At 36.3% G+C, this 24,183-nt stretch overlaps 1 protein-coding gene across 1 annotated transcript in view; it reads right to left on the minus strand.

The window, feature by feature from the left end:
• LOC131986961 (uncharacterized) overlaps positions 1 to 24,183 on the minus strand; it is a 133,380-nt gene that overhangs the window by 33,522 nt on the left and 75,675 nt on the right. Inside the window, exons 4-7 of the mRNA XM_059352101.1 lie at positions 14,576 to 14,747; positions 8,822 to 9,007; positions 8,504 to 8,639; positions 4,881 to 4,978 (exon numbers count right to left, since the gene is read on the minus strand). Of these exons, the coding sequence (XP_059208084.1) occupies positions 4,881 to 4,978; positions 8,504 to 8,639; positions 8,822 to 9,007; positions 14,576 to 14,747 (592 nt within the window). The remainder of the gene's footprint in view (positions 1 to 4,880; positions 4,979 to 8,503; positions 8,640 to 8,821; positions 9,008 to 14,575; positions 14,748 to 24,183) is intronic.

Here is a 24,183-nt window from a genome sequence, read left to right on the forward strand (position 1 = left end):
TCATTTTGTGTCTGTTGTTGTGTCTTTTTTTAGTTATGTTGTGTCTTTTTTAGTTATTTTGTGTCTTTTTTGCTCATTAGTGTGTGTTTTTGTGTCTTTTTTTGTTATTTTGCGTTTTTTTAGTAATTTTGTGTCTTTTTTGGTCATTTTGTGTCTGTTGTTGTGTCTTTTTTTAGTTATGTCGTGTCTTTTTTTTGTAATTTGGTGGCTGTTGTTATGTCTTTTTTAGTTATTTTGTGTCTTTTTTTGTCATTTTGTGTCTTTTTTGGTCATTTATGTCTGTTTTTGTGTCCTTTTTTTTAGTTATTTTGTGTTTTTTGGTCATTTTGTGTCTTTTTTTTGTCTGCTTTGTTTTTACGTCTGGATGTGATAAAGAAGAAGCCATGCTTTGGCGCTTTTGCAGAAGGTTAATCTCACTTGGATGTCAGTTTTTTGCAGTGCAGACCTATATTATATACACTCACCAGCATGCAGAACCCCCCTTAACCCACACAAGACCCATAAATACACATTCACACACACTAACATCCCCCCTCGTACTCCCCACGCGAAACAAGAGTCATTACAGTTGCAGCTGGGTGTCACATGGATAACCCTCCTCTTATACCCCCTCAGCCCTGGGAGTGCGTGTGTTGCGGGGGGAAAGCAAGGTTGAATTAATTGGCGGCACGGAGCTGGAGAGTGTGATTACTCGGGGCTTGTCGGTAAAGTAGCGGCGGGGCTGTGTTTAATTCCCAGCCCACATGTAGCACTCTGCCTCAGCTGGGCCGCCGCCATTCACCGGGGCCTCCTCTGACTGCCAAGCAGAGAATTACCTGCTGAAAGTGAGCCGCTCTTTAGGTCACTGCTGCTGCACATGGATCACTGTTTGAACTCCCCCTGCTCCCGGTTTGTATTTATATCTATAGGAAGTGTTAAGACTATCAAGGCCAGACCTCACTAGTGATGTGTTAGATCCACCCAGACTTGTGCTTTATATCAATCATGCACACACTGCAAAAAAAGTGTGTCTAAAAACAAGATAAAAACACTTGCTGCATGGACAAGATTTCTTGAATTAGGATTGTTAAATCTAGAAATAAGCATGTTGAACGCTTAAAATAAGAAATTAACTCTTAAAAGAGACAAAATTATTTTAAAAAAGACACAAAATGACAGAAAAAAACTAAATTACTTAAAAAAGAAACAAAATGACCAAAAAAGACACAGAATTACCAAAAAAGACAAAATTATTTAAAAAAAGACACAAAATGACAGAAAAAAAACAAATTATTTAAAAAAAGACACAAAATTACCAAAAAAAGATACAAAATTACCAAAAAAAAGACAGAATTGCCAAAAAAGACACAAAATTACTTAAAAAAAGACAGAATTACCAAAAAAGACACAAAATTATTTAAAAAAGATGCACAATTACTGAAAAAGACACAAAATTACAAAAAAAAGACACAAAATTACTAAAAAAGACAGAAAAATTATTTAAAAAAGACACAGAATTACCAAAAAAAGACACAAAATTATTTAAAAAAGACACACGATTATTAAAAACGATACAAAATTATTATTATTGTTCATTGAAAAGGCTTCCTAGAGGGCAATTTATAATATTTTCTCCATTTAAGGGCACCCGAAAAAGATTTTCATCACATTTTCTCTACTAGAAGGCCACCCAAGAGGCCACTTCACCTATACTAACTCACCTTAAATATGGCTTAAATAAGACTTTTCCCAATGATAACTTTATTGTGCATGTAATGCATTTATTTGTTCACTCTAAATGAACTGTCTCCTGGTTGAAACATAGTTCTGTTTTTCTGTTCAGACAGAATATTTGATCTGCTCTCCATTTGTTGGCTTGGTGTTTTTCTCCCAGTCTGGTGTCTCGTTCCTGTCTTTTAAAGAGTCAGCACCAATTATCCAGGTCAGGCTCCTCATGCTTCCACTGCACACAGCCAAACAAATACATTCATCCTGTTAGCGGGCTAACAGGGGCTCAAGTGGCTCTGGCTCCTCGTTTAGGAGCAGGGTTACTGCTCTGGATACTCTGAGACCTCCTTCCCAACAAAGGAGGGTCAGAGATGGTGGAGACAACAAAAGGGAAGTCATTAAGGCTTCGGATGCCAACAGTCCTCACCTAAATTATCTTTTTACTAAATAATTGCACTTACAAATTTAGAAATTTGGCCTACCGCTTGCCTGAAAAACACAAAGGCAACAAACAGCGTGTTCTACCTGCAGCATGAAGACAGTTTTTAGTTTTATTACCTCTGAAAAGGAGGTTCTGGTTCGGTTTGTTTGTCTGTTTGTTTGTTTGTTTGTTTGTTTGTTTGACTCTCAGAAGGATTATGGAAAACTACTGGCCTGATTTTCATGAAACTTGGTGGAAGGCTGTAGAACATGGGTCTCAAACTCGCGGCCCTCGGGCCAATTGTGGCCCTCGTGACGATATTTTGTGGCTCCCACCTTGATATGAAAGTTTAATGTGAGTTTTATATGAATGGCACTTTACCGTGTTGTGTGTGGAAGGTCCTTTTAATTACTTTTTTTGGTAATTTTGTGTCTTTTTTGGTAATTTTGTATCTTTTTTGGGTCATTTTGTGTCTTTTTTCATAATTTTGTGTCTTTTTTGGTAATTTTGTGTCTTTTTTTTGTCATTTTGTGTCTTTTTTTTAATAATTTTGTGTATTTTTTGGTAATTCTGTGTATTTATTGGTAATTTTGTGTCTTCTTTTGTAATCTTGTGTCTTTTTTGGTAATTCTGTGTATTTTTTGGTCTTTTTGTGTCTTTTTTATGTAATTTAGTTTTTTTCTGTAATTTTGTGTCTTATTTTGGCCATCTTGATACTGCCTCCAGCCGCCCCCAGGTAATTTGAGTTTGAGACCCCTGTATTAGATGGTAGGATCAAACCATCAACATGGTCGCATGAGCAGGCCTGCTCAAACTATCCAGAAAGGTCCATGTGGCTGCAGGTTTTCCTTCCAACCAAGCAGAAGCACAACAGGCACGAGTCATTTAACCAACTGATCTGAGGGTTCAAACAGCTGATCAGTAGAATCAGGTTGTTCTTGATTGGTTGGAACAAAAATCTGCAGCAGCATGGTCCTTTATGGAATAGTTTGGACATGCATATATATACATATGCAACATATGAGGCAAAAAAATGTTCTCTAATGTCACTGTAAGTTTAAGCATCATTTCAGGGAAACCACAGTAGTGATAAGCCAATAAAGATTCCTACACATTGTCTTCATTTTCTGAGCACCATATATGGTGTGCTTTTTAAAGAAAAGGGCCCAAGCCCACATATCTGGGTCTCATAAATAAAGAAAAGGGTTCATTGCTCCTTTTTTGAATTTCACCAAACATTAGCAGGTCTTAGTTGTCAATAAACTGCTCTGACTGGCCTTCAAACATGCAGCTAAGCTAACTGATGTAAAACACTAATGAGCAGCTTTATTATGCTACTGACAGCAGCCGCTACCTCCTAATATTCTACATGATGTTTTATTCCTTTTCATTAATATTATTTGAATCAATTAAACTAAACCTGTTCAGACCTTTTTTTTTGGAATGGTGTAGCTTTCAGTCATTTTTAAAAATCTATAATTGATTACTAGGAGCGGGCATGAGGCTCATTCATCTCCACAACAACCTGAAACTCAAAGACAAAGACAAAGGAAAGTCCCAAATATCCTGAAGAAAGTCTTTTGAGCAGCAAGAAAATAAATATTAAAAATACAGTTGTGTCTGGTGATAGACTGTTCTAAAGCTTTTAATGGAAATGAGAAAAAAACATTTGTGTCATCATATTTTCTGTCCATTATAATTCCACTATATTTCACTTTAAAAAAAAATTTTTTAAAGGGTGCAAGAATTTATAAAGACATAAAATGACCAAAAACAGACACAAAAATACACAAAAGACAAAAAAAGACATAAAATGACTAAAAAAAAATACACAAAATGACTAAAAAAAGACAGAAAAAGACAAAAAAATACACAAAATGACCAAAAAAAAACACAAAAAGATTAAAAAGACACAAAATGACCAAAAAAGACACAAAATGACTAAAGAAAAGACACAAAATGACCAAAAAATGACACAAAATGACCGAAAAAGACACAAAATGACCAAAAAAGACACAAAATGAGAAGACAAAATGACAAAAAAAACACAAAAAACCCCACAAAAAAGACACAAAATGACAAAAAAAGACACATAATGACTTAAAAAAAGACACAAAAAGACAAAATGACCAAAAAAAGACACAATATGACCAAAAAAGACACAAAAAGACCTAAAAAGAAATGAAAAGACATGAAAAGAACAAAAACTGACAAAATAGCCCTATAAGACTCCATAGAGTTAATCTGGACCTCAGCAGTTTGGATGAAGTTAAGCAAGCAGTTTTAGTGTCTTATGGTCAAAAATATTTGTGTCATCATATTTCTTGTCCATAATGATTACACAATTCTATTTTTTTTTCTTGCTTTTTAAAGGGTGCAACAATTTATAAAGACCAAATCTGTCAAAAGGTTGAGTTGAGTTAGAGTGAAAATGTGCTTTAATTGTGGGATTTATCTCCTTTATCTGTGTTAAACCATGAATAATAATGTCTTTACAGTATAAATAAAGTCCTTTTATGAGTTTGATTCACAGACACGATCATGACAGCGCCCTAATCGTCATGGGAATAAGATATTTTCATTTTGTCTGCCAGCGGGAGGGTGCTGTGTTCAGACAGAGACGATGAAACGGGGCCCGGGGGGGTTTGTGTGAGATGTAAAGAGGCTCTTTTAATAATAACAAATTGAGAGTTTTAGTGGTTTAGGGCAGAGGGAATGTGGTCATAGCATCATCGGTCAGACAGCTTTTTACCTGTGAGTTCTGGATCTGGATGGTTCCCGGCGGCAGAGCCTGCGTTAACACTTGCCCTTGTGATGTCACCATGGCAACCGGCTGGTACAGGGTCCCACCTGAGGGGATAATTTGCCGTCATGAGTATCAAGTGGCTTCAGCAGCTACACCTCGCACTATACCACCAGAGCCTTATTAACTTCATGTCAGCACCGCAAACAAAAACAAGGCAAACAAGAAGAGAAAATGATTAAATGCAAGGTGTGTTAATGTCCTTTAACCCAGATTTAAAAAAGAAAAAAGAAGAAGGGAGTGTTTTTGCTTCTGGGCTAATTAGTCTTGATCAAGACACTCTTATCACAGTCTGTTTGAGCTCTTCAGTGTGTAGTGATCAAAGGCAGATATTGATTTATTTTAGGTTAAAAGGGATTTCCAGAGGGCAGGATTAACATTTCACTGTACAGGCTTGACATTATTAGATCCTAACAGCCAAATACTCTGTGAAGGATACTATCACAGAGCTCTGATACACAAGTAAACAAAACTCTGACTAAGGATGTATATCAAAAGAGAATATTAAAATAGTAGAATATGAAAAAAAAACGTGATTAATTACAGAATGGCGTGTGCTGTGTGATAAGGTTGAACATGCTTACAATTCTGATTATTACGTTTTGCTTCAGTTTGTCTGTTTGTCAGCAGGATTATGGAAAATCTACTGGCACAATTTTCACGAGAGTTGGTGGGATTGTGTAGCAAGGGCCAAGAAAGAACCCAATATATTATAGATGGATCCAAATCACATGGTTGATACACAAATTATAGGTCAGCCATGGGCTCCGAGTGTCCTTCTAGTATTTACTAATCTGCTCATATTTATTTTACTATACGGATTATTAATGCAGAAGCATGATGAATACATTTATGTTGCATAGAGCATCATTTCAAATATCAAGTCTTCTGAAGAATATTTATAATAATGATAATATATATATATTTTTTTTTTTACTGCATAGCACTATTCTAAATGTTGTTACAATTTTTTTTTTTTTAAACAAGCAAGACAGAGGAGAAGCTATCATACAAATGATAAAAAGCATTAAATGGAATAGCCTAAATTTAAAATCAAACAAAGGTACTTAAGCTGGACCTCAGTGGTTTGGATAAAGTAAAGCAAACAATTATGGTGTCTTATGGTTAAAACATCTAAACTAGACTATATACAAGCACGGAATACTTTCTCTAAATATGTAAGAGTTGAACATAGTTTCATATTGCCCAAGGTCCTCAGCAGGAGCAATCCTGATTGTGTGATTCTAGGATTATCTTTTATTTTGAAAGGTACATAGGTCCATTGGTAATGTTTTTTGATATCTAGTTTTTTAATTTCCAACAAACACGAAAAGGTACATTAGCCAGGTCTAAGTCAGACATACAGCGGTGTGTCATCAGCATAGAGGTGGAATTTAATGGCAAATCTCCACAAAATGTGACCCAGTGGTGAGAAATATATACTTTATACAGAAAACAGTCACTAAATGGACTCCTGGGTTATTTCACAGACAATGGGGCAGGTATAGAAGAGCTCCCTCCACTGATTACACAAAAAACTTTTACTGCACTAGTAAGGTAGGGACAAAACCGACTGACAGTCAGAAGAAGAACATAATATACTGCAACACTGAATAAAAACTATATAAAAACTACATATCACTGCATCATGTCTGTTTGTCTCACTCTGAAACATCTTTTTTTTTCTCTTTCACAATCTGCCCCTTTCATAGTGCGGTCCCGCAAATGTCCCACTATATTGCCCGAAATAAAAATTTGTGACGGCTTTTCGCCTGAGAGCGTTCATAGTGATCCAGCGAAGGCAAAGTGATATTCGTACCATTTCATAGTGCAGTCCGGTGTCGCAGAACAAGGTGGGAGGAGACGATAGTTACGTACGACAGAGCAGCAGCACTGCTGCACAGTAGCACAGTGCTAACCGGCTACACAGTTAGCTCTGTAGCAGTACAGTGTGTATGTGCTGCAGAAGGATGTGTTCAAACTGTGCATCAAAACCCTGGATCCAATCTCATCAACCAGATTCTGCTTCCCCAACTTGTATACACATTTTCAGTGCCAGACTCGTTGCTTTTCTGTCATGAAAACGGATACTAAAATAATTTGTTTCCTTTCAAACTATGATATTGTTGTGTTGCCTTTCCTCTGCTTGCAGCCTCTTTTTATTTATTCAAAAAAGTTTGATGCATTCCGTTTTTATTCATGTTTCACTGTGTTTGACCTCAGTTTCTTTACAACAAGCACCGGAAACTGTGCAAAGTAAGCGATGCTGGTTTGACACCACGTGTTAGCATGCCGGTTTGTTTACAGTAAGCGGTGGATGCTTTGCACATAGTGGAGGCGAGGCGTAAATGTCCAGGTATGAAACTATGAAAGGGGCTACTGTTTCCACCATGCTAACAGGTAGTATGACAGTTCAATGGTGGCTCAAATTATATAAAATGTTGTTCATTGAAGAAAAAGGGGGGGTTGGATTTTATATGATAAATATGCAGATTTTACTATAAGGAGTAAATTTGAGAAATTCAATAGTTCAAATAATCCCTACCCCAGGTTTAACCCTGTGGAGTCTCCAAAAGCTCCAAATAATCCAGACTTGTTGACTCCATCCAGACTAGAAAACAAAGCAGCGTGGAGCCCTACTGTAAATTTACCTCTAAAGTTCTGGCTGTAAACTCCATGAGGCCAGTTTCAGTTTGATGATGATATACCAAGTAAAACTGGAGACAAGCTCAAATAGATTTAGTATCAAATGATAGAACTGGATGGAACCCTCTTATATGTTAGATTTGACACCTTTGTTCACATTTGCAACATTTAAAATTCTTCATTGAGCATGATAGTGTTTTTAAAGTAAAAAAGGATTCAAAATCACATTTTATGTTGGACTAAAGGACTAAAAAAGACACAACATGACACAAAAAGACACAAAATGACGGAAAAATATACAAAATTACCAAAATTGTTACCCTAAACACACAAGACACAAATAAAATATGTTTGGTTCAAAATGTTGATACAGTAAGTCAGAATAAAAAAAATATATATTATTAGGCATCTTTTGTTCACATTTGCAACATTTCAAATTCTTCATTGAGCATAATAGAGCTTTGGAAGTTAAAAAAAAAAAAAAAAAAAAACCTGATTCAAAATCACATCTTATGTTGGTGTTTCTTTGTTTCTTTTGGGTTCAAACTGTTGATCCAGAAAGTCAGGATGAAAAAATAATTATTAGGTCATATAGGTGAGGTTGGGCTGACACAAAATAACTAAAAAAGACACAACAACAGACACAAATGACCAAAAAAGACAAAATGACAAAAAAAGACACAACATAACTAAAAAAAGACTCAAAATTACCAAAAAAGACACAACATAACTAAAAAAGACACAACAGACAGACACAAAATTACCAAAAAAGACACAAAATGACTTCCAAAGACATGAAAATGATTCAAAAATGGAAAAAAATAGCCCAAAAAGATAGAGTTAGAATATGTCTTTACGATCCACAAGCCAAATAAACATCGCATGTGTATGTGTTGGAGTGTTTGTGTGAGTAATAACATGCTTACCCGTTACCACTTGGGAGTTGATGGTCGTCATGGCGACATTGCCCTGTTGCAGACCCCCGGCGGGCACCAATATCCCTGAAGGGTTAACAGAGCTGGAGACAGAGGTCATGGATGGAGAGGAGGTCTGAATTAGTTCCTGGGGGATCACAGAGAGACACTAGTGAGCAAATGTAAAGAGGGAGCTCTACTGTTTGTGACTGAAAAACTCCCTCAGGCAAATTCTACCTGCTGATAAATGGCAAGGTGTATCTGGGGAAGAGCTACTTAGAGGGAGATAGCATTGAAGGAGTTGTAATATCCAGAGAGAGTCTGACTGACCTGCTGCATGTTGAGACTGGTGTGTGACGGAGAGTAAGGTCCTCCCAGGTCGTTACGGAGGAGGTTGTCGCTGTGCATCTTGGTCTTGAGGCAGGTGATGTAACGGTTGCAGAAATCTTTACAGAGCTCATTGACCTTCTCTAACTCTAATAGGTGGATTCGCAACACCTGGATGGCCTTTACCATCTAAAGAAGACAGAGACAAACAGACAGGTTAAACAACATGCTACAATCAATCAGCGCTTTTCATACATTTAAATGCAACTCAAAGTGCTTTACAAAAGCAAAACTCCTCGCCTCTGGAATTCATTACCACCCCAACTCAGGATCATTGACTCACTCCCACATTTCAAATCACAACTCAAAACACATCTGTTTAACCCATTTAAGGCGGGAAAGTATTACCGCATTTCTACCATTAAAACCTTGGAGCAATATTGCGTTATTCTACCATTACAGCTGGGAAAGCGGATACGTTGTTTTGTAGTATTTGTAGTTTTTTCCACCTATTTTCGGTCTCTTGGCCAATGAAATGCATCAGAATAGATGTGGGAGTGACGCAAGTGCACGCAATGCATCATGGGACTTTTCCAGAACTTTGAAATCATGGCGGAAGACGACTATAGCGGAGGAGCTCAGCAGGAAGAGACGGAAGAGATCTTGATGAAAACAGCGCCGATGATTTTATTGCTGATCCGGACTTTGAACCCTCGGAGCCAATCGACCGGCATTTATGGATGAGGAATATGTTTTTAGACGACATGTTTTCACCGAAGAACAGACAGATTTGTGGCCATCTGGAGATAATAACGAAAATAATACTAATTGATTGTGATGATGATATTAGAAATCATGACTGTTTATGTCTTATATTACTTTATGCGTCGTCGAGTACCCTGAAAAGTGCAATATAGATAAATGTGTTATTATTATTTACTATTATTAGGATTTTTTTTTTTGTTATCACAGTAGGCTAATGAGAACTATGTCTATTTCTTCCAATGGTCATATCATGTTTGCATCTTGCTAATGGGTATCAAATACTTTTTGAATTTAATTTCTATCTGCTACAGAGGCTGAAAAATCTTCTGTTGAATTTCCAGAAAAACTTCAGGTTTTAGGGGGTTCTTTCAAAATTGCCCAGAGGTTTTACAGGCAATTTTTAGGCCTAAATGGGTTAAAACTGCCTATTCCCAACAATTACCCTGTCCAATCTATTGTATTGTATTGTTCTAAATTCTGTGTATTTTATTGTATTTTATTGCTGTTTCTTTTCTATCTTTTTTGTTCGGTGTCCTTGAGTGCCAAGAAAGGCGCCTTCCAAATAAAATGTATTTTTATTAAAACTGAATCACTTAAAACTGGTCACTGCTTTTATTTGACAATGGCATTCAGCTACCCATTCATGCTTTTTGGATACATTTTCTGCACAGTTAATCCCCAAAAATGTACCAAATAACATTAAAAAGCCTTTTTTTCTCCCCAAAAAAACATTCAGGAAAAGCTTTAAAGGTAAATTTATTGTCAAAAGTAAGATGTTTTTGTCTTTTTATCAATTATAAAGCAGGTATACTGTAATACAGGTGCATCCCAATACATTAGAATATGATGGAAAAGTCCATTTCTAGTAGTTCAAGTCAAACAGCCCCAACCAAGTATTGTGTCATATAGATGGACATACTTTTCAGAGGCCAATATTTACATATTAAACATACTTTTTAAAATTGGTCTTTTGTAATATTCACATTTTTTGGGATACTGAATTTTAGGTCTTAATTAAACCTAAGCCATAATCATTATAATGAGAATAAATTAAATAAATTAAGACATGAAATGGTCTTTAAGATTAAAACATCAATGCAGAAAACCATTAAAAACTCTCAACACAGGCAACCTCATGTGCCCTGAGTCACTAAAAAAATGTTTGCTGTAAATCAACTGATGCATGGACTCAAACACACAAGATTAAGTAAAATAAAATCTAAAAGAGATGGTAGAAGTGTAAGGCGTGAGGTGTTTACAGGCGGTTTCAAAGCGTTTGATGTGACGAGAGAAAGAGACGTGCAGCGATTTCTTTTATTGATGAGCAGGGAGTGACATCCACTTTTATTATTTATTCCAGAGAGGCATATAGATCGCAGTATACAGGGGGGCTGTAATCCTTTCATCCTCCACTCTCCCAAGGAGCCAGCCTCTAATATGTAATGCTGAGAGGTCAAACATGAAGCTCCTCCACCGTCTGTCTGTAGGGTTGGTTTTGTTGGCTTTAATATGTACACAAATAAAATAACTTATTTTCATTATAACATGATTAAATGTTATGTCTAGGCTTGGTTGGATCAATACATTTCTTTTTATTAGTGTCACCAGATAAAATCTGTTCAAACTCAAACTTCCAATTCATTAAATTCAGAAAGGATTTCTTACAGAATATGCATACATTTATGGTTTTAATCTTTCTACCCCTTGTCACCACTTTTAGAGTGGTCATCGTGGAACTAAGACGTGGACCAACCAGGCGGCAATCTCCGTGCCTGAGCATGGAAGCCACCAGGAAGTGCATAAAGCCTGCAATTCACCGAAAATTCCAATAGGGGGTGCTAAGTTTGGCTGCAAAAGAAATCTGCCCATTCATTTCAGTGCTAAATTTGAAAACTTCTCACTTGATTTATTACCTCAGAAAAAATTTTCAGGGACAACACTATGGTCTCAATCGCTAGTAAAAAATCTTCTTCAAGATAATTTGATGTCAATAGTTCTAATAATGGCCCCATTTAGAAGAAAATAGAAGATAAAGAATCGTATGATTTGGGGCGTTTCTAGCTTTGATTGACAGGTCACTGACAAGGCGAGCCGTCACCAGGAGAGAAGCAGAGCGTATCCACGGCAACGTGTCAATAAAGTTATATATAACGTTATATAGATAGAAAAGAGGACGTTTAGCGGTTTGGTCTCATAACTTTGACCCTTTCATACTATATTTTCACTTAATGACAGTTTATTTGAACGTTTTGTTCAGTAAAATGTCTTGTTCAGCGTTTGGTTCGACTAACAGACACTCCAAGGAGTCGCTGCTCAGTTTTCTGAGGTAAGAAAGATACATTTTGTTTTTGTTTTTTTGCTAGCCAAAACTAACATCCCAGTTAATGCTCCAGTTAATGCTAACTTGAATTAGAAGCAGCTTCTCTCAGTGGAGTTGCCGGTGTAGAGAGGCTGTAGTCAGTGTCGTCAGATCCCTCGCGCTCCGCCACAGTCCAATTATGGTCTGCTCCGCGTATCGGAAACATGATGGCGACGAGTGTAACGCTGAACTCGAGGCTTCCAACGGGCAGTCCACAAACCAATGGGTGACGTCACGGTGACTACGTCCATTATTTATATACAGTCTATGGGACCAACATGCACATTAAACATTTAGATGTGACACTGGGTTGTTTTGTTTTTAAACAGTGATCATTTAGTTAACTCTATGGAGTCCTGGACTATTTTGTCAATTTTTGAATCCTTTTCATGTCTTTTCATGTCTTTTTTATGTCTCTTTTATGTCTTTTTTGTCATTTTGTGTCTGTTGTTGTTGTTGTGTCTTTTTTTGTCATTTTGTGTCTTCTGTGTCTTATTTTTGGTCATTTTTGTGTCTTTTTTTGATGTCATGAAGAAGTTGTGCTTATTTTGTGTCATTTTGTGTCTTTTTTGTGTCTGTTTTTGTCATTTTGTGTCTGTTGTTGTGTCTTTTTTTTGTCATTTTGTGTCTTCTGTGTCTTTTTCGGTCATTTTTGTGTCTTTTTTTGACGTCATGAAGAAGTTGTGCTCATTTTGTGTCTTTTTTTTGTCATTTTGTGTCTTCTTTTTGTAATTTTGTGTCTTTTTTTGTCATTTTGTGTCTTTTTTTGTCATCTTGTGTCTTTTTTGGTCATTTTTGCGTCATTCATATAAGTCTTTATTTTCTCCACTTGGGCAGTTATCTGACCATCAACAGCATGGCTCTCCTCCACTTTGTGCAGCACTCTGTAGTACACTCCCTCAAAGTCACCACACAAGGTCAACAGAATGGACAGAAAAGTGCTTGGCCAAGGAGGAGATAAATCAGCTAATTAAACTGCGCTCACTTAATCAAGGGACCAGTAACTCTTCTCCCATCGCAGCCAGTCAGGCCCAGTGTAACATTACTGTCCTGTGGAAGAGTTAGTGCCCTCTGGGAGGGATGCCCGTACCCAGTGCCTCATAAAACACACAGATGCAGGGTTAATTGACTGTTCAGCACTTGTCGCCTGCCGTCCCGAGTACTGTAATGGCAAGAGTGCACATTTTTTTCTCGTCTCTGTCTTTGTCTGTGTCTGGTTTCAGCTCCTCCCCCGCTTTTCTCAGCGAACATGATCAGCATCCTCCTTCTACTAATTTCTAATTAAAGCTAGCTGTTGTGCAAGGGGAAGTGCAGGGGGAGGATGGGGAAGATTACATGAAGAAAAAAAAGACGGATTGATTAGGAGTAGTAATGATAGGGTATGCTGCAAACAAACAGGAATTTCAAAGGCTTTATCATTTTTTATCTTATTCTTCATTGAGTCAAGCAGGTTCCCCATTACAATAGGGGTGTTTGCATTACAGCCGAATACCCAGAATGAGGCGGGTCTCACTGGCCGAAACGCCCCTAATTTGTCATTTGACCTGATTTTTTTTTGGCCCTGTCGAAGAGCAGGGCCGTTTTTCTCCCCTGATTAAAGCCTGGTTGTTGATTGGATAGAACACTAAGCAGGATGTGACGTAATACTCGACGGAACAACAACACACGTCATTTGTAAAAGCTAGCGAAGTAGCGAGTGGTCACAAGCGACAGTAAACACAAGCCCCCTTTGATAGTGTGGTCCCGCAAATCCCCGTTATATTGCTGGAAAAATCTGTGCAAGCTCTTCGCCTTAGGACGTTCATGTGATCCAGCAAAGGCGGGTTTTTTTGCCCTTTCATAGTTCAATCCAGCATCGTGGAACGAGGTGCACAGTAGCACAATGCTAATAGGCTAACAGTTAGCTCTGTAGCAGTACAGTGTGTATGTGCTGCTGCTGCAGGAGGTGTCACTAAGCGATCTCTGTTTGTTTACAACAAGCACCGGACAGTCTGTGCACAGTTAGCCATGCTGGTTTGTTTATGATCAGCGGCTACACTGTGCACAATTAGCCATGCTGTTTTGTTTATGATCAGTGGTGGACGTTGTGCACAGTTAGCGACGGCGGCCACAGTTGCGTCTCCCGTGTTTAATCCGTCGCACATTTGACGTCACGTTCGAAACTGTCGCTAAGCGATTACACGACGATCGAAAAACGTACGTCACCTCCAGAGGGAGCGCTAAGTGTGGCTGCAAAAACATTTCTGTCCATTCATTTCAATGCAAAATGAGAAAACTTCTCACTTGATTTATGACCTCAAAAATTCTTTTTAGGACAACACTATGGTCTCAATCACTAGTAAAAAATCTTCTTCAAGACAATCTGATGTTAATAGTGTAAATAATGGCCCCGTTTAGAAGAAAATAGAAAATAGAAGATAAAGAATCGTATGATCTGGAGTCTCGTAAATCCCTCTGGGGGCTTTCTTTTGTAATGGAGACACCCTGAGTGAGTGGACATTTGAGAGGGCTCCTAATGGAAACACGGCTAATATTGGCTCAAATATTTAACCCAAGAAGCCTCACAAAACAACGACTTCCTGAAATCAAAGTGTTCATGACTGCCATGTACAGTATGTGACAGTATAACTTACCAAGTTGTCCAGCTCTGGGTCTTCACTGAAGAAGGGTTTGTGTTCTCGCTCCTGCTGGTGCACAAAGTTTTCGATGTCCACGTCAAAGCTGGCTGACGTGATGCATTCAGATCCCTGTGTGGCCTGCTCACATTTCTCAAACAACAACGCCAGCAAGGGGAACAACGGGTGTCTGAGGAGGAAGAGACAGAGAGGCACAGTGTGTCAGTTGGGAGAGATTTTGTCTTTGATTTTAATTCATAACGATAATAACTAATAACTGTGTGTTAAAGTGCATCAGGCCAGAACTGTAGCTTTAAAAATGATCAATTGAACAGCTGCTAACAAGCTTTGGTCAATATTGAAGCCACTTTTTCAAACCTCTTGATAGAGAATTAAAGCATTACCAACAAACTTTGTGGCCAAATAGTGAATCTCACCTCTAATACAAAACTCACTCAAAACAAGTTAATTCAACCAGAACACTGGGAAACATTCACACTCCTCACTCATAACGCACTGACCTATAAACACTAACAACAGGGATTACATGAATTATTTAATTTTATATTTGAGGTTTAATTGATTATTCTCATAAAATAGTATTTCATTATATAATAGGATGTTATAATGTTTAATTCTTAATGTGTTTTAGCAATTGAAAAATGTGCTGCAAATAAAAAGTGTTTTGCAGGTGGTAGAGTATAGATGAGTGTTGTTTGTGTTATTAGGTCAGCAGTGAGAACTGTTATCAGTTTTAAGGTCAAACAAGTTGATTTTGAGTCATGTATTTGTGCTTTGTTGGTTTGAATGAGTTTAAGGTGAGATTAAGTGTCAATCACAATTTTACCTCTCAAAATCACAATTTTACCTCTCACATTCACAATTTTATGTCTTATATACCCAATTTTACTTTTTAAATTCACAATTTTACCTCTCACATTTGCAATTTTACCTCTCACATACACAAAAAAACCTCTCACATACACAATTTTACCTTTCAAATTCACAATTTTACCTCTCACATTCACAATTTTACCTCTTACATTCACGATTTTACCTCTCACATTCACGATTTTACCTCTCACATTCACAATTTTACCTCTCACATTTGCAATTTTACCTCTCACATACACAAAAAAACCTCTCACATACACAATTTTACCTTTCAAATTCACAATTTTACCTCTCACATTCACAATTTTACCTCTTACATTCACGATTTTACCTCTCACATTCACGATTTTACCTCTCACATTCACAATTTTACCTCTCACATTTGCAATTTTACCTCTCACATACACAAAAAAACCTCTCACATACACAATTTTACCTTTCAAATTCACAATTTTACCTCTCACATTCACAATTTTACCTCTTACATTCACGATTTTACCTCTCACATTCACGATTTTACCTCTCACATTCACAATTTTACCTCTCACATTCACAATTTTACCTCTTACATTCACGATTTTACCTCTCACATTCACGATTTTACCTCTCACATTCACGATTTTACCTCTCACATTCACAATTTTACCTCTCACATTCACAGTTTCATGTCTTATATTCACAATTTTACCTTTCAAATTCACAATTTTACCTCTCACATATACAAATTGTGCCTAACCCTAAGCTTAATGGTTGTCAGATTAACCCTATGAATAATGGCCTATACAGCCCCACATACACTTTTGACACTTGCCATGTGTGTGTCTTTATTAAATGGGTTGTTCTACCAAGCATTATGATAATATAACATCTTATTCACATGTTAGCCTGCTCTTAAATAACCAGATTCCTTACAAATAATTCTACCCACTTTACACATGTCCTTATGTCAGCAATAGGCAGTGGTCTTCTGACCGTACATATGCAAAGACACATTAATGCACTCTAAATAAAGTGACTGGATAAAAAAAAAAAAGACTTGAGCTGAAGACATAATACAAGCTGGTCTCCAAAAAGCCTCCTCCCTCCTCCCTGGCTGTACTGTTAATAGCGTGGCGGCTCCATGACATTCCCTAAAGGACATGCTGAACATACGGACAAGGTTCAGCTGGAGATCAAAAAAAGATCTCTAAGTGGATAGGACATGGTCCAGTGGCAGCACCAGGCTCACAGTGTCACCTACATTGTTACCATCTGCCTTTTATAGGGAATGTCACTCACAGATCCCCCAGATACACGGAGCAATGGCCCATAGTGAGCTGCTGGAGGTGCAACATGCCAAATCACTGAACACTTCCACTTGGAAGAAAGCTGCTGCCCTAATGACCCCAACACACACTGCATATGATGACTGGAATTTATTTATTTATTTATTAGACCTATATGTCATAGTGGTGATCTCTGTTCTATGCTTGTTTCTTTTTCACTTGATTCGCATGTTATCACATGACTGAATGGGCTTTATCAGCTTCATCATCCCATAAGTAGGACAAGTAGGGACCTGCTCCACCTTCTAGTCCCTTCTGGCCATCGCCATTGGCCCTTGTGTGAGAAAAAGAATATACAAAATAAAATGCTTATCTCTTTACATTCATTTTTTTTAATTTATCATTGGTGTAGGCCCAAAGCTATTTGTATTCTTCAGTTGTAAAATGTAAATGTATAGCTTACATATAGCATTGAAAGTGTTTTCACATTTTAAACAACTTAAATGTGCATTATACCTTACGTAAGTCTACACTTTGGTGCCTTAAGCTCTAATTTCTAGTTTTGAGTTTTCCATAACTAGGCTAGCTTTCGATTCAAAATTTCCAAATTACACTGGTTCTCGCTACATTCTGACAAAATCATATCAATAAATGTTCATTATGATCTATTGTTAATGCAGCTAGGCTAATTAAGACTTGGTAGGCTGTTGGCCATTGAATAGGCTGATAACAACCTGCTGGACCTACTAGTAGGTGGAGCAGCTCCCTATTCTTTCATACTTATGGGAATATTAACTGCTCATAACACCCATTCAATCATGTGGTAACATTCAAAACCAGAGTTGTTGTTCTTTTTGTGCCTCTTCCGTTCTCTCACTTCCTTTTCAGCTGTATTTGGTGTACAGAAAAGCTTCTTCAAGGGATGAAGCCAAATTTATTACTGATGTTTTAACTATTTAAAACAGCAAAAAGCAGTGACAGAGGTACTAATTACTCTCATAGTTAGAGTATTTTCAGGATTTAAATAGAAGAAACTGTCTTCCAAACATACTCAGAGCTTCCAGGCAGATCCCAACCTGTTTCTTCATATTATTTAAAGTATCAAGCATTTCCTTCTTTGATTCTGGATTGCATGAAAGCTCCTCCGTCTGGAATTTTAATGTGATTGTAGAATCTTTCACATGTATCTGATTGCACAATTTTCTGTTAGAAGAAGAAATCTAAATAATGATGAACATTGAGTTGCTGTCAGCCTGTTAATGTCCTGGTCAGGTCTGTGTATTTTTATCTGTCTAATACTAAATCTTGACCCAACTTTGGGTCATTTTGGTTCTGGTCAACTTTAACCAGTACATAGATTATATTACTGCTGTGTTAGTGGGGTCAGAACAATCATTAGTCTTTCCATGCACTTGGAACTATTCAGATCTAAAACTCAAGAAACTGAAATTTAAGATGTTAAAGAAGTAGACTAGACACTTTTCCTGATTTTTTTTCCTTCACCAAGAGAGATTGCAGTTGTAAGAGGGCCTTCACACTGAATGTTGTTGATTCGGTAAAAAAATGAACTCTGGCCTGTTTATTTTGTTTGTTGCATGTTTTATCCACTGGGCAAGTTGGATTAGTGCCAATCAATCTCTGACTTCTTCAAAACCCCACAAACTGTGGTCTCATCCCTTTTTTTATTAAATCAAACAAATTAGTGGAGTGTTTGTTGAAATACTAACCAATGATGCAACGTTACTTTATTTAGCAATAAGAAAACTGATTGGTTTGTTGGCTGTCAGAGAAATTTTTGTTATAAGTGAGAGTGAAAACAAACTACAAACATTTATATATATATATACTCTGCATAGCACTATTCTTCTTGAAAAAAATCAATCAAGCAAAGCAAATCTGTGATAAAGCAATGAGATAATAAAACAGAGGAGAAGACATCAAACAAATGACCCTAACCCTAAAAATTATTAAACGGAATAGCCTAAATTTAAAATCAAATGAAGGTACTTGAGCAGAGAAATGTTTTCAGCACTTTATAGAATGACACAAACATGTTCATTTTACTCAAATATATACTCAAATATTTACTCAAATATATATATATATATATATATATATATATATATATATATATATATATATATATATATGTATAAGACAACCATGAGACACTTTTACACCTGTAGTCCATTTCCAGGTTAGAATATTAAGATGGATGTCACTAAAAATGGCATTAAATCAATACCAATCAACCCTGATAAGTTAAGGATGAAAAAAAAAATCAACAGAATGCATTTAAACCTAATTGATTCTGAATTAATGCACTTATTGTGAGCTGTTTGCCTCGATTTCTCTCCCATTTTTATGTCACACTGTGCCATTGTTGTGGACATGCTTTTGCACATGTGTGTGTGTGTGTGTGTGTGTGTGTGTGTGTGTGTGTGTGTGTGTGTGGTGATGTAGCAGGGGACTGCTCTGACATGGAGCAGGCTGGGCCCCTGCTCAGGCTCTAACCCATGGCTCTCATTTGCAGCCTTTAATAGTCGTCTATATTATACTCTAATCTGCCTGATCCCAATTTAATGCCGCTCCCTCAGCCAGACGTGGCAGGAATACTAAACAGGAGGTCACGTGATCACGGAGAGCCTCCGCCTTGTCTGTTTAATGTCTGCTGGGGGGGGGGCATCCAGGTGGGGGGAGGGGAGGTGGTGTAACTGAGAGCAAACAGGGTAACTCAGCACTGCAGATGGTGTTTAACAAGTTATTTACTCTCACATTCACTCTGTGTTATTTTTATTACACAGACTGCTTAATCATGCCAATGTGCTGAGATCATTTAACCTCCCTGTTTTTTTCTCTAGGAGTGTTAATATTTTCAGCAATAAGAATAAGACATGTCAGCCCACTAGTGTTAACTCTATGGAGTCTTTTTGTGTCTTTTTTTAATAATTTTGTGTCTTTTTTGGTAATTTTGTGTCTTTTTGCGCCTTTTTTTGGTCATTTTGTGTGTGTTTTTTTAGTGATTGTGTTTTTTTTGTCATTTTGTGTCTTTTTGTGTCTTTTTTAGTCATTTTGTATCTTTTTTTGGTCATTTTGTGTCTTCTTTTGGTCATTTTGTGTCTTTTTTAGTCATTTTGTGTCTTTGAGACTGCTTAATCATGCCAATGTGCTGAGATCATTTAACCTCACTTTTTTTCTCTAGGAGTGTTAATATTTTCAGCAATAAGAATAAGACATGTCAGCCCACTAGTCTTAACTCTATGGAGTCTTTTTGGGCTATTTAGTCCATTTTTGAATCCTTTTCATCCTGCCTGTATGCACCACTTAAAAAATGTTGAAATGCCATGTTGGTATGTATATATATTTCAGCACAACCTCACCTATATGACCTAATAATAATTTATTTTTTATTCTGACTGACTGGATTGTGTCTTGTGTGTTTAGCGTAACAATTGTGGTCATTTTGTATATTTTTGAGTCATTTTGTGTCTTTTTGAGTCTTTTTTTGTTATTTTGTGTCTTTTTTTTAGTCAATTTGTGTCTTTTAGAGTCTTTTTTGTTATTTTGTGTCTTTTATTGTTATTTTGTTTCTTTTTTTAGTCATTTTGTGTCTTTGTAAGTACTTTTGTGTCTTTTTTTTGTTATTTTGTGTCTTTTTGTGTCTTTTTTTAGTCTTTGTGTCTTTTTATGTTATTTTGTGTCTTTTTTTTGTAATTTTGTGTCTTTTTTAGTCATTTTTTGTCTTTTTTTAGTCTTTGTGTCTTTTTTTGTTATTTTGTGTCTTTTTTTGTAATTTTGTGTCTTTTTTTAGTCTTTGTGTCTTTTAGTGTGTTTTTATTATTTTGTGTCTTTTTTTGGTCATTTTGTGTCTTTTTTAGTCCTTTAGTCCAACATAAAATGTGATTTTGAATCTTTTTTTTACTTTCAAAACACTATCATGCTCAATAAAGAATTTTAAATGTTGCAAATGTGAACAAAGGTGTCAAATCTAACATATAAGAGGGTTCCATCCAGTTCTATCATTTTATACTAAATCTATTTGAGCTTGTCTCCAGTTTTACTTGGTATATCATCATCAAACTGAAACTGGCCTCATGGAGTTTACAGCCAGAACTTTAGAGGTAAATTTACAGTAGGGCTCCACGCTGCTTTGTTTTCTAGTCTGATGGAGTCAACAAGTCTGGATTATTTGGAGCTTTTGGACACTCCAGAAGGTTAAAGTAATGCTGCAAATGTTAAATATTCTTGAGATTAAAACAAAAAATCATTTTTGTGGACAAGGATTAATTTATTATGCTCTAATTTCATTATAAAACTAAAAATGTGTTATCGTGACAGACCTACTTATCACAACTTATGTGCTTAAAATAAGTTTAAAAAAAGTCCATATGATGTCTGAAGAGATATTTTAGCTTACATCTGCTAGAAAATCTGCCAATGACTGTTTCATGTGGTTTAATTGTAGTTTTATTGCGTGCTGGGATGAGACAAGGTGTCTCTCCTGATGTCATGTGGCCTGGCAGGACGGTACCAGACCTCAATTAAGTTTAAATCTCATCTGGCTCCAGAACGGCTATAGAACATGAAGAACCTCTTGTTATTATCTGGGAAGCAATTCCCACATTATGCCTTTTGGCTCCCTCTGTAGAATATATCAATAGTTGGATAATGAAAGGGAAAGTGAATATGAATCAGAATGATTTCATCTGAAAAAAACATCCAGTTTGAGAAAATATTTATTTTTCTATATTATAAAAATATCTGTATCTTTTATCCTTTACACTCTTATCCTATCGACAGGTCACTAGATATTACATACACTGTAAAAAATGTCTGTAGATTTTATGGTGAAAAACTGCTAAATCATGACAGTAAAAGACCAAGATTCAGTTTCAGTAACAATGAAACAACGTAAATGTATATATCAGGGCTCTCAAACTCAAATTACTAAAGAAAGACACAAAATGACAGAAAAAAACTAAATTACTTTTAAAAAAAAGACACAAAATGACCGAAAAAAGAAACAAAATGACTGAAAAAACACTAAATTACTTAAAAAATACACAAAATGACCCAAAAAAGACACAAAATTTAAAAAAAAAAGACACAAAATTACTAAAAAAAAGACCAAACAAAATTACTAAAAAACACTTTACAATAACCATCATTTATAAACGTTAAACAGATTTGTTTATTTATGTTTATTAATGTTTAATCATCATTTATAAACTGTATATAGGCCATTTAGAATGATAAATACATAATTTATCAATGTTTAACTAACTAAATCATTTATAAATGGCAAATAGATGGTATATTAATGTACGTTTAGAGTTACTTTACCATTTACAAACAATAAAATTATAATTAATAGTTTATTGTTAGTTTTAGTTGCACTCATATACCTTTAAGACATTGGTTAAAAACATTTAAAGATTAAATATGTATATAGCACTTTGTAAATGGTTAATAATTGGCCTATAAACCATCTATAAATATTACTTAGTTGGTTATTGTAAAGTGTTACCATTATTTTTTATATTAAACATCTTTAATTATCTCCAAATTCTGCCAAATTCTTTTACGGAGTGAGCCTCCTCATTCATCAGCTGTGTTCTTTCTGTTGCTGCTATTCTTAAACAGAAACAATAAAGCATGTCTTGTTTAATGACACTGAATCTAATTAACATTCAGAAACAGTAAAGTACATTAAACTGCGAGTGCATTTGTTCCACAGACGTTGTCGAGCTGAAATGCTTCTGAAATCTGTAAACAACGTGTTAACGTACATGGTGAGAATTTTATCTCGACAACAACAGCTTTGTGAAAGCTTGATGGGGACCCATTTGCATATAATATATTATATATTTGCATTTCTTTTCTTTTTCGCTGCTGCAATTCAGTCCCTGTCTCTTTGCTCATTTATAAATGTGTCAACAAACATTTCTTAGACATGTTATGTGGAGACATTAAAACAAAAGTGCTGCAATTAAAGATATTAAAATAAATGTTTCCAACCTGTCATTTTTTACTGTTTAACTGGTAAAAAAAATCCTTAGGTGTGGTGTGTTTTGCAAAACTGTAGATATTCAGCTTCCGTGACGATAATGTGCACCAATGTTCATCATATCTTATCACTATGGCCTGTCACGACAATTACTATATCAACTTATCGTTCAATATATAAAAATGGATACGATATTTTATCATATATCCTAATTTTTATGTTTCCTTTATTCATTTTTGATTAAAATCTCTTTTTGTGTCACTACCCTTCTAATGCACAACATGGGTCAAAAAGCTAACTACTTAGCTAACTTCTTGGCTAGGTATTTAGCTAAGTAGCTTGCTAAGCTAACTACTTAGCTACTAAGCCAAGTAGTTAGCTATGTAATATTACAAAAACTTTTTACTGTCATTTTTTTACTGTAATATAGACAGTAGAATTACAGTAAAATTACGGTAATGGCTCATTTATATATATATATATATATATATATATATATATATAAGCCATTACTGTAATTTTTTTTTTTCGTAAAAATGCTTTTTCTCACTGTTAAATGTACTAAACACCATATCTCTAACAAAAATATACTGTAATATTTAATAGTAATTTAAGTTATGCAGCATTTATAAAGTATTTTCTTGTCAATTATTTGTCAGAACAGCGTTTCTTTTGATGGAAACATTTTTGTTTTTACGCAACCAGACAATTAAAGATATTAAAACAAATGTTTCCAACCTGTCATTTTTTACTGTTTAACTGGTAAAAAAAAATCCTCAGGTGTGGTGTGTTTTGCAAAACTGTTGATATTCAGCCTGCGTGAAGGTTTTGTGCACAAAGGAGGAAAAATCACTTCTTCCTTGAAAGTTTTCAACGGAGCATGACGTGTTTAAGATCATTTTCTGAGATTAGCTTTAGCGTCTCTCTCTGCTCTATGTGAATTGTTAGCTCTACCTTGACATTGGTGCTCTGCGGCTAGCAGCCAGATTTGGAATAAATTATGTAAAAGTCTAAACCTATCAAGGCAATCAGGGTTTGCACGAGGAAACGTCTATCCTTGACGACGCACGACGACGTGCACAGTTGGACCTCGCCGACTCGGAGTGGGGTAAAAACACTACCTTTTGGCGCTTTCTGTGACCTTTACACAGAAGGTTGGGATTAAGGTAGATGGGGTGTGAAAAGGCATGCATTTTTATGAACGTGAACATAGCCGTATGTGTCTGCATGGTCACGCTATGTGTGCTTCCCAGTCCCCCACCACCTCCTGCAGCCGCCCCGAGCCCCCCCATGTCGGCTGCCAGAAGCGGCAGGTTCTATCTGCAGTGCGACGGAGTGGAGATTGCCGGCTGGGGGATCATTACAAGGGCCATAAAAGAGCGATTTACAGGAGGGCCAGTGAGTGGAGTCAGCAAGGTCCCCACCCTCCAGCACTGCACCGTGCTGGGTCACCAACGGAA

The sequence above is a fragment of the Centropristis striata genome, chromosome 15 (genome assembly GCF_030273125.1).
Source record: "Centropristis striata isolate RG_2023a ecotype Rhode Island chromosome 15, C.striata_1.0, whole genome shotgun sequence".
Lineage (NCBI taxonomy): Eukaryota > Metazoa > Chordata > Actinopteri > Perciformes > Serranidae > Centropristis > Centropristis striata.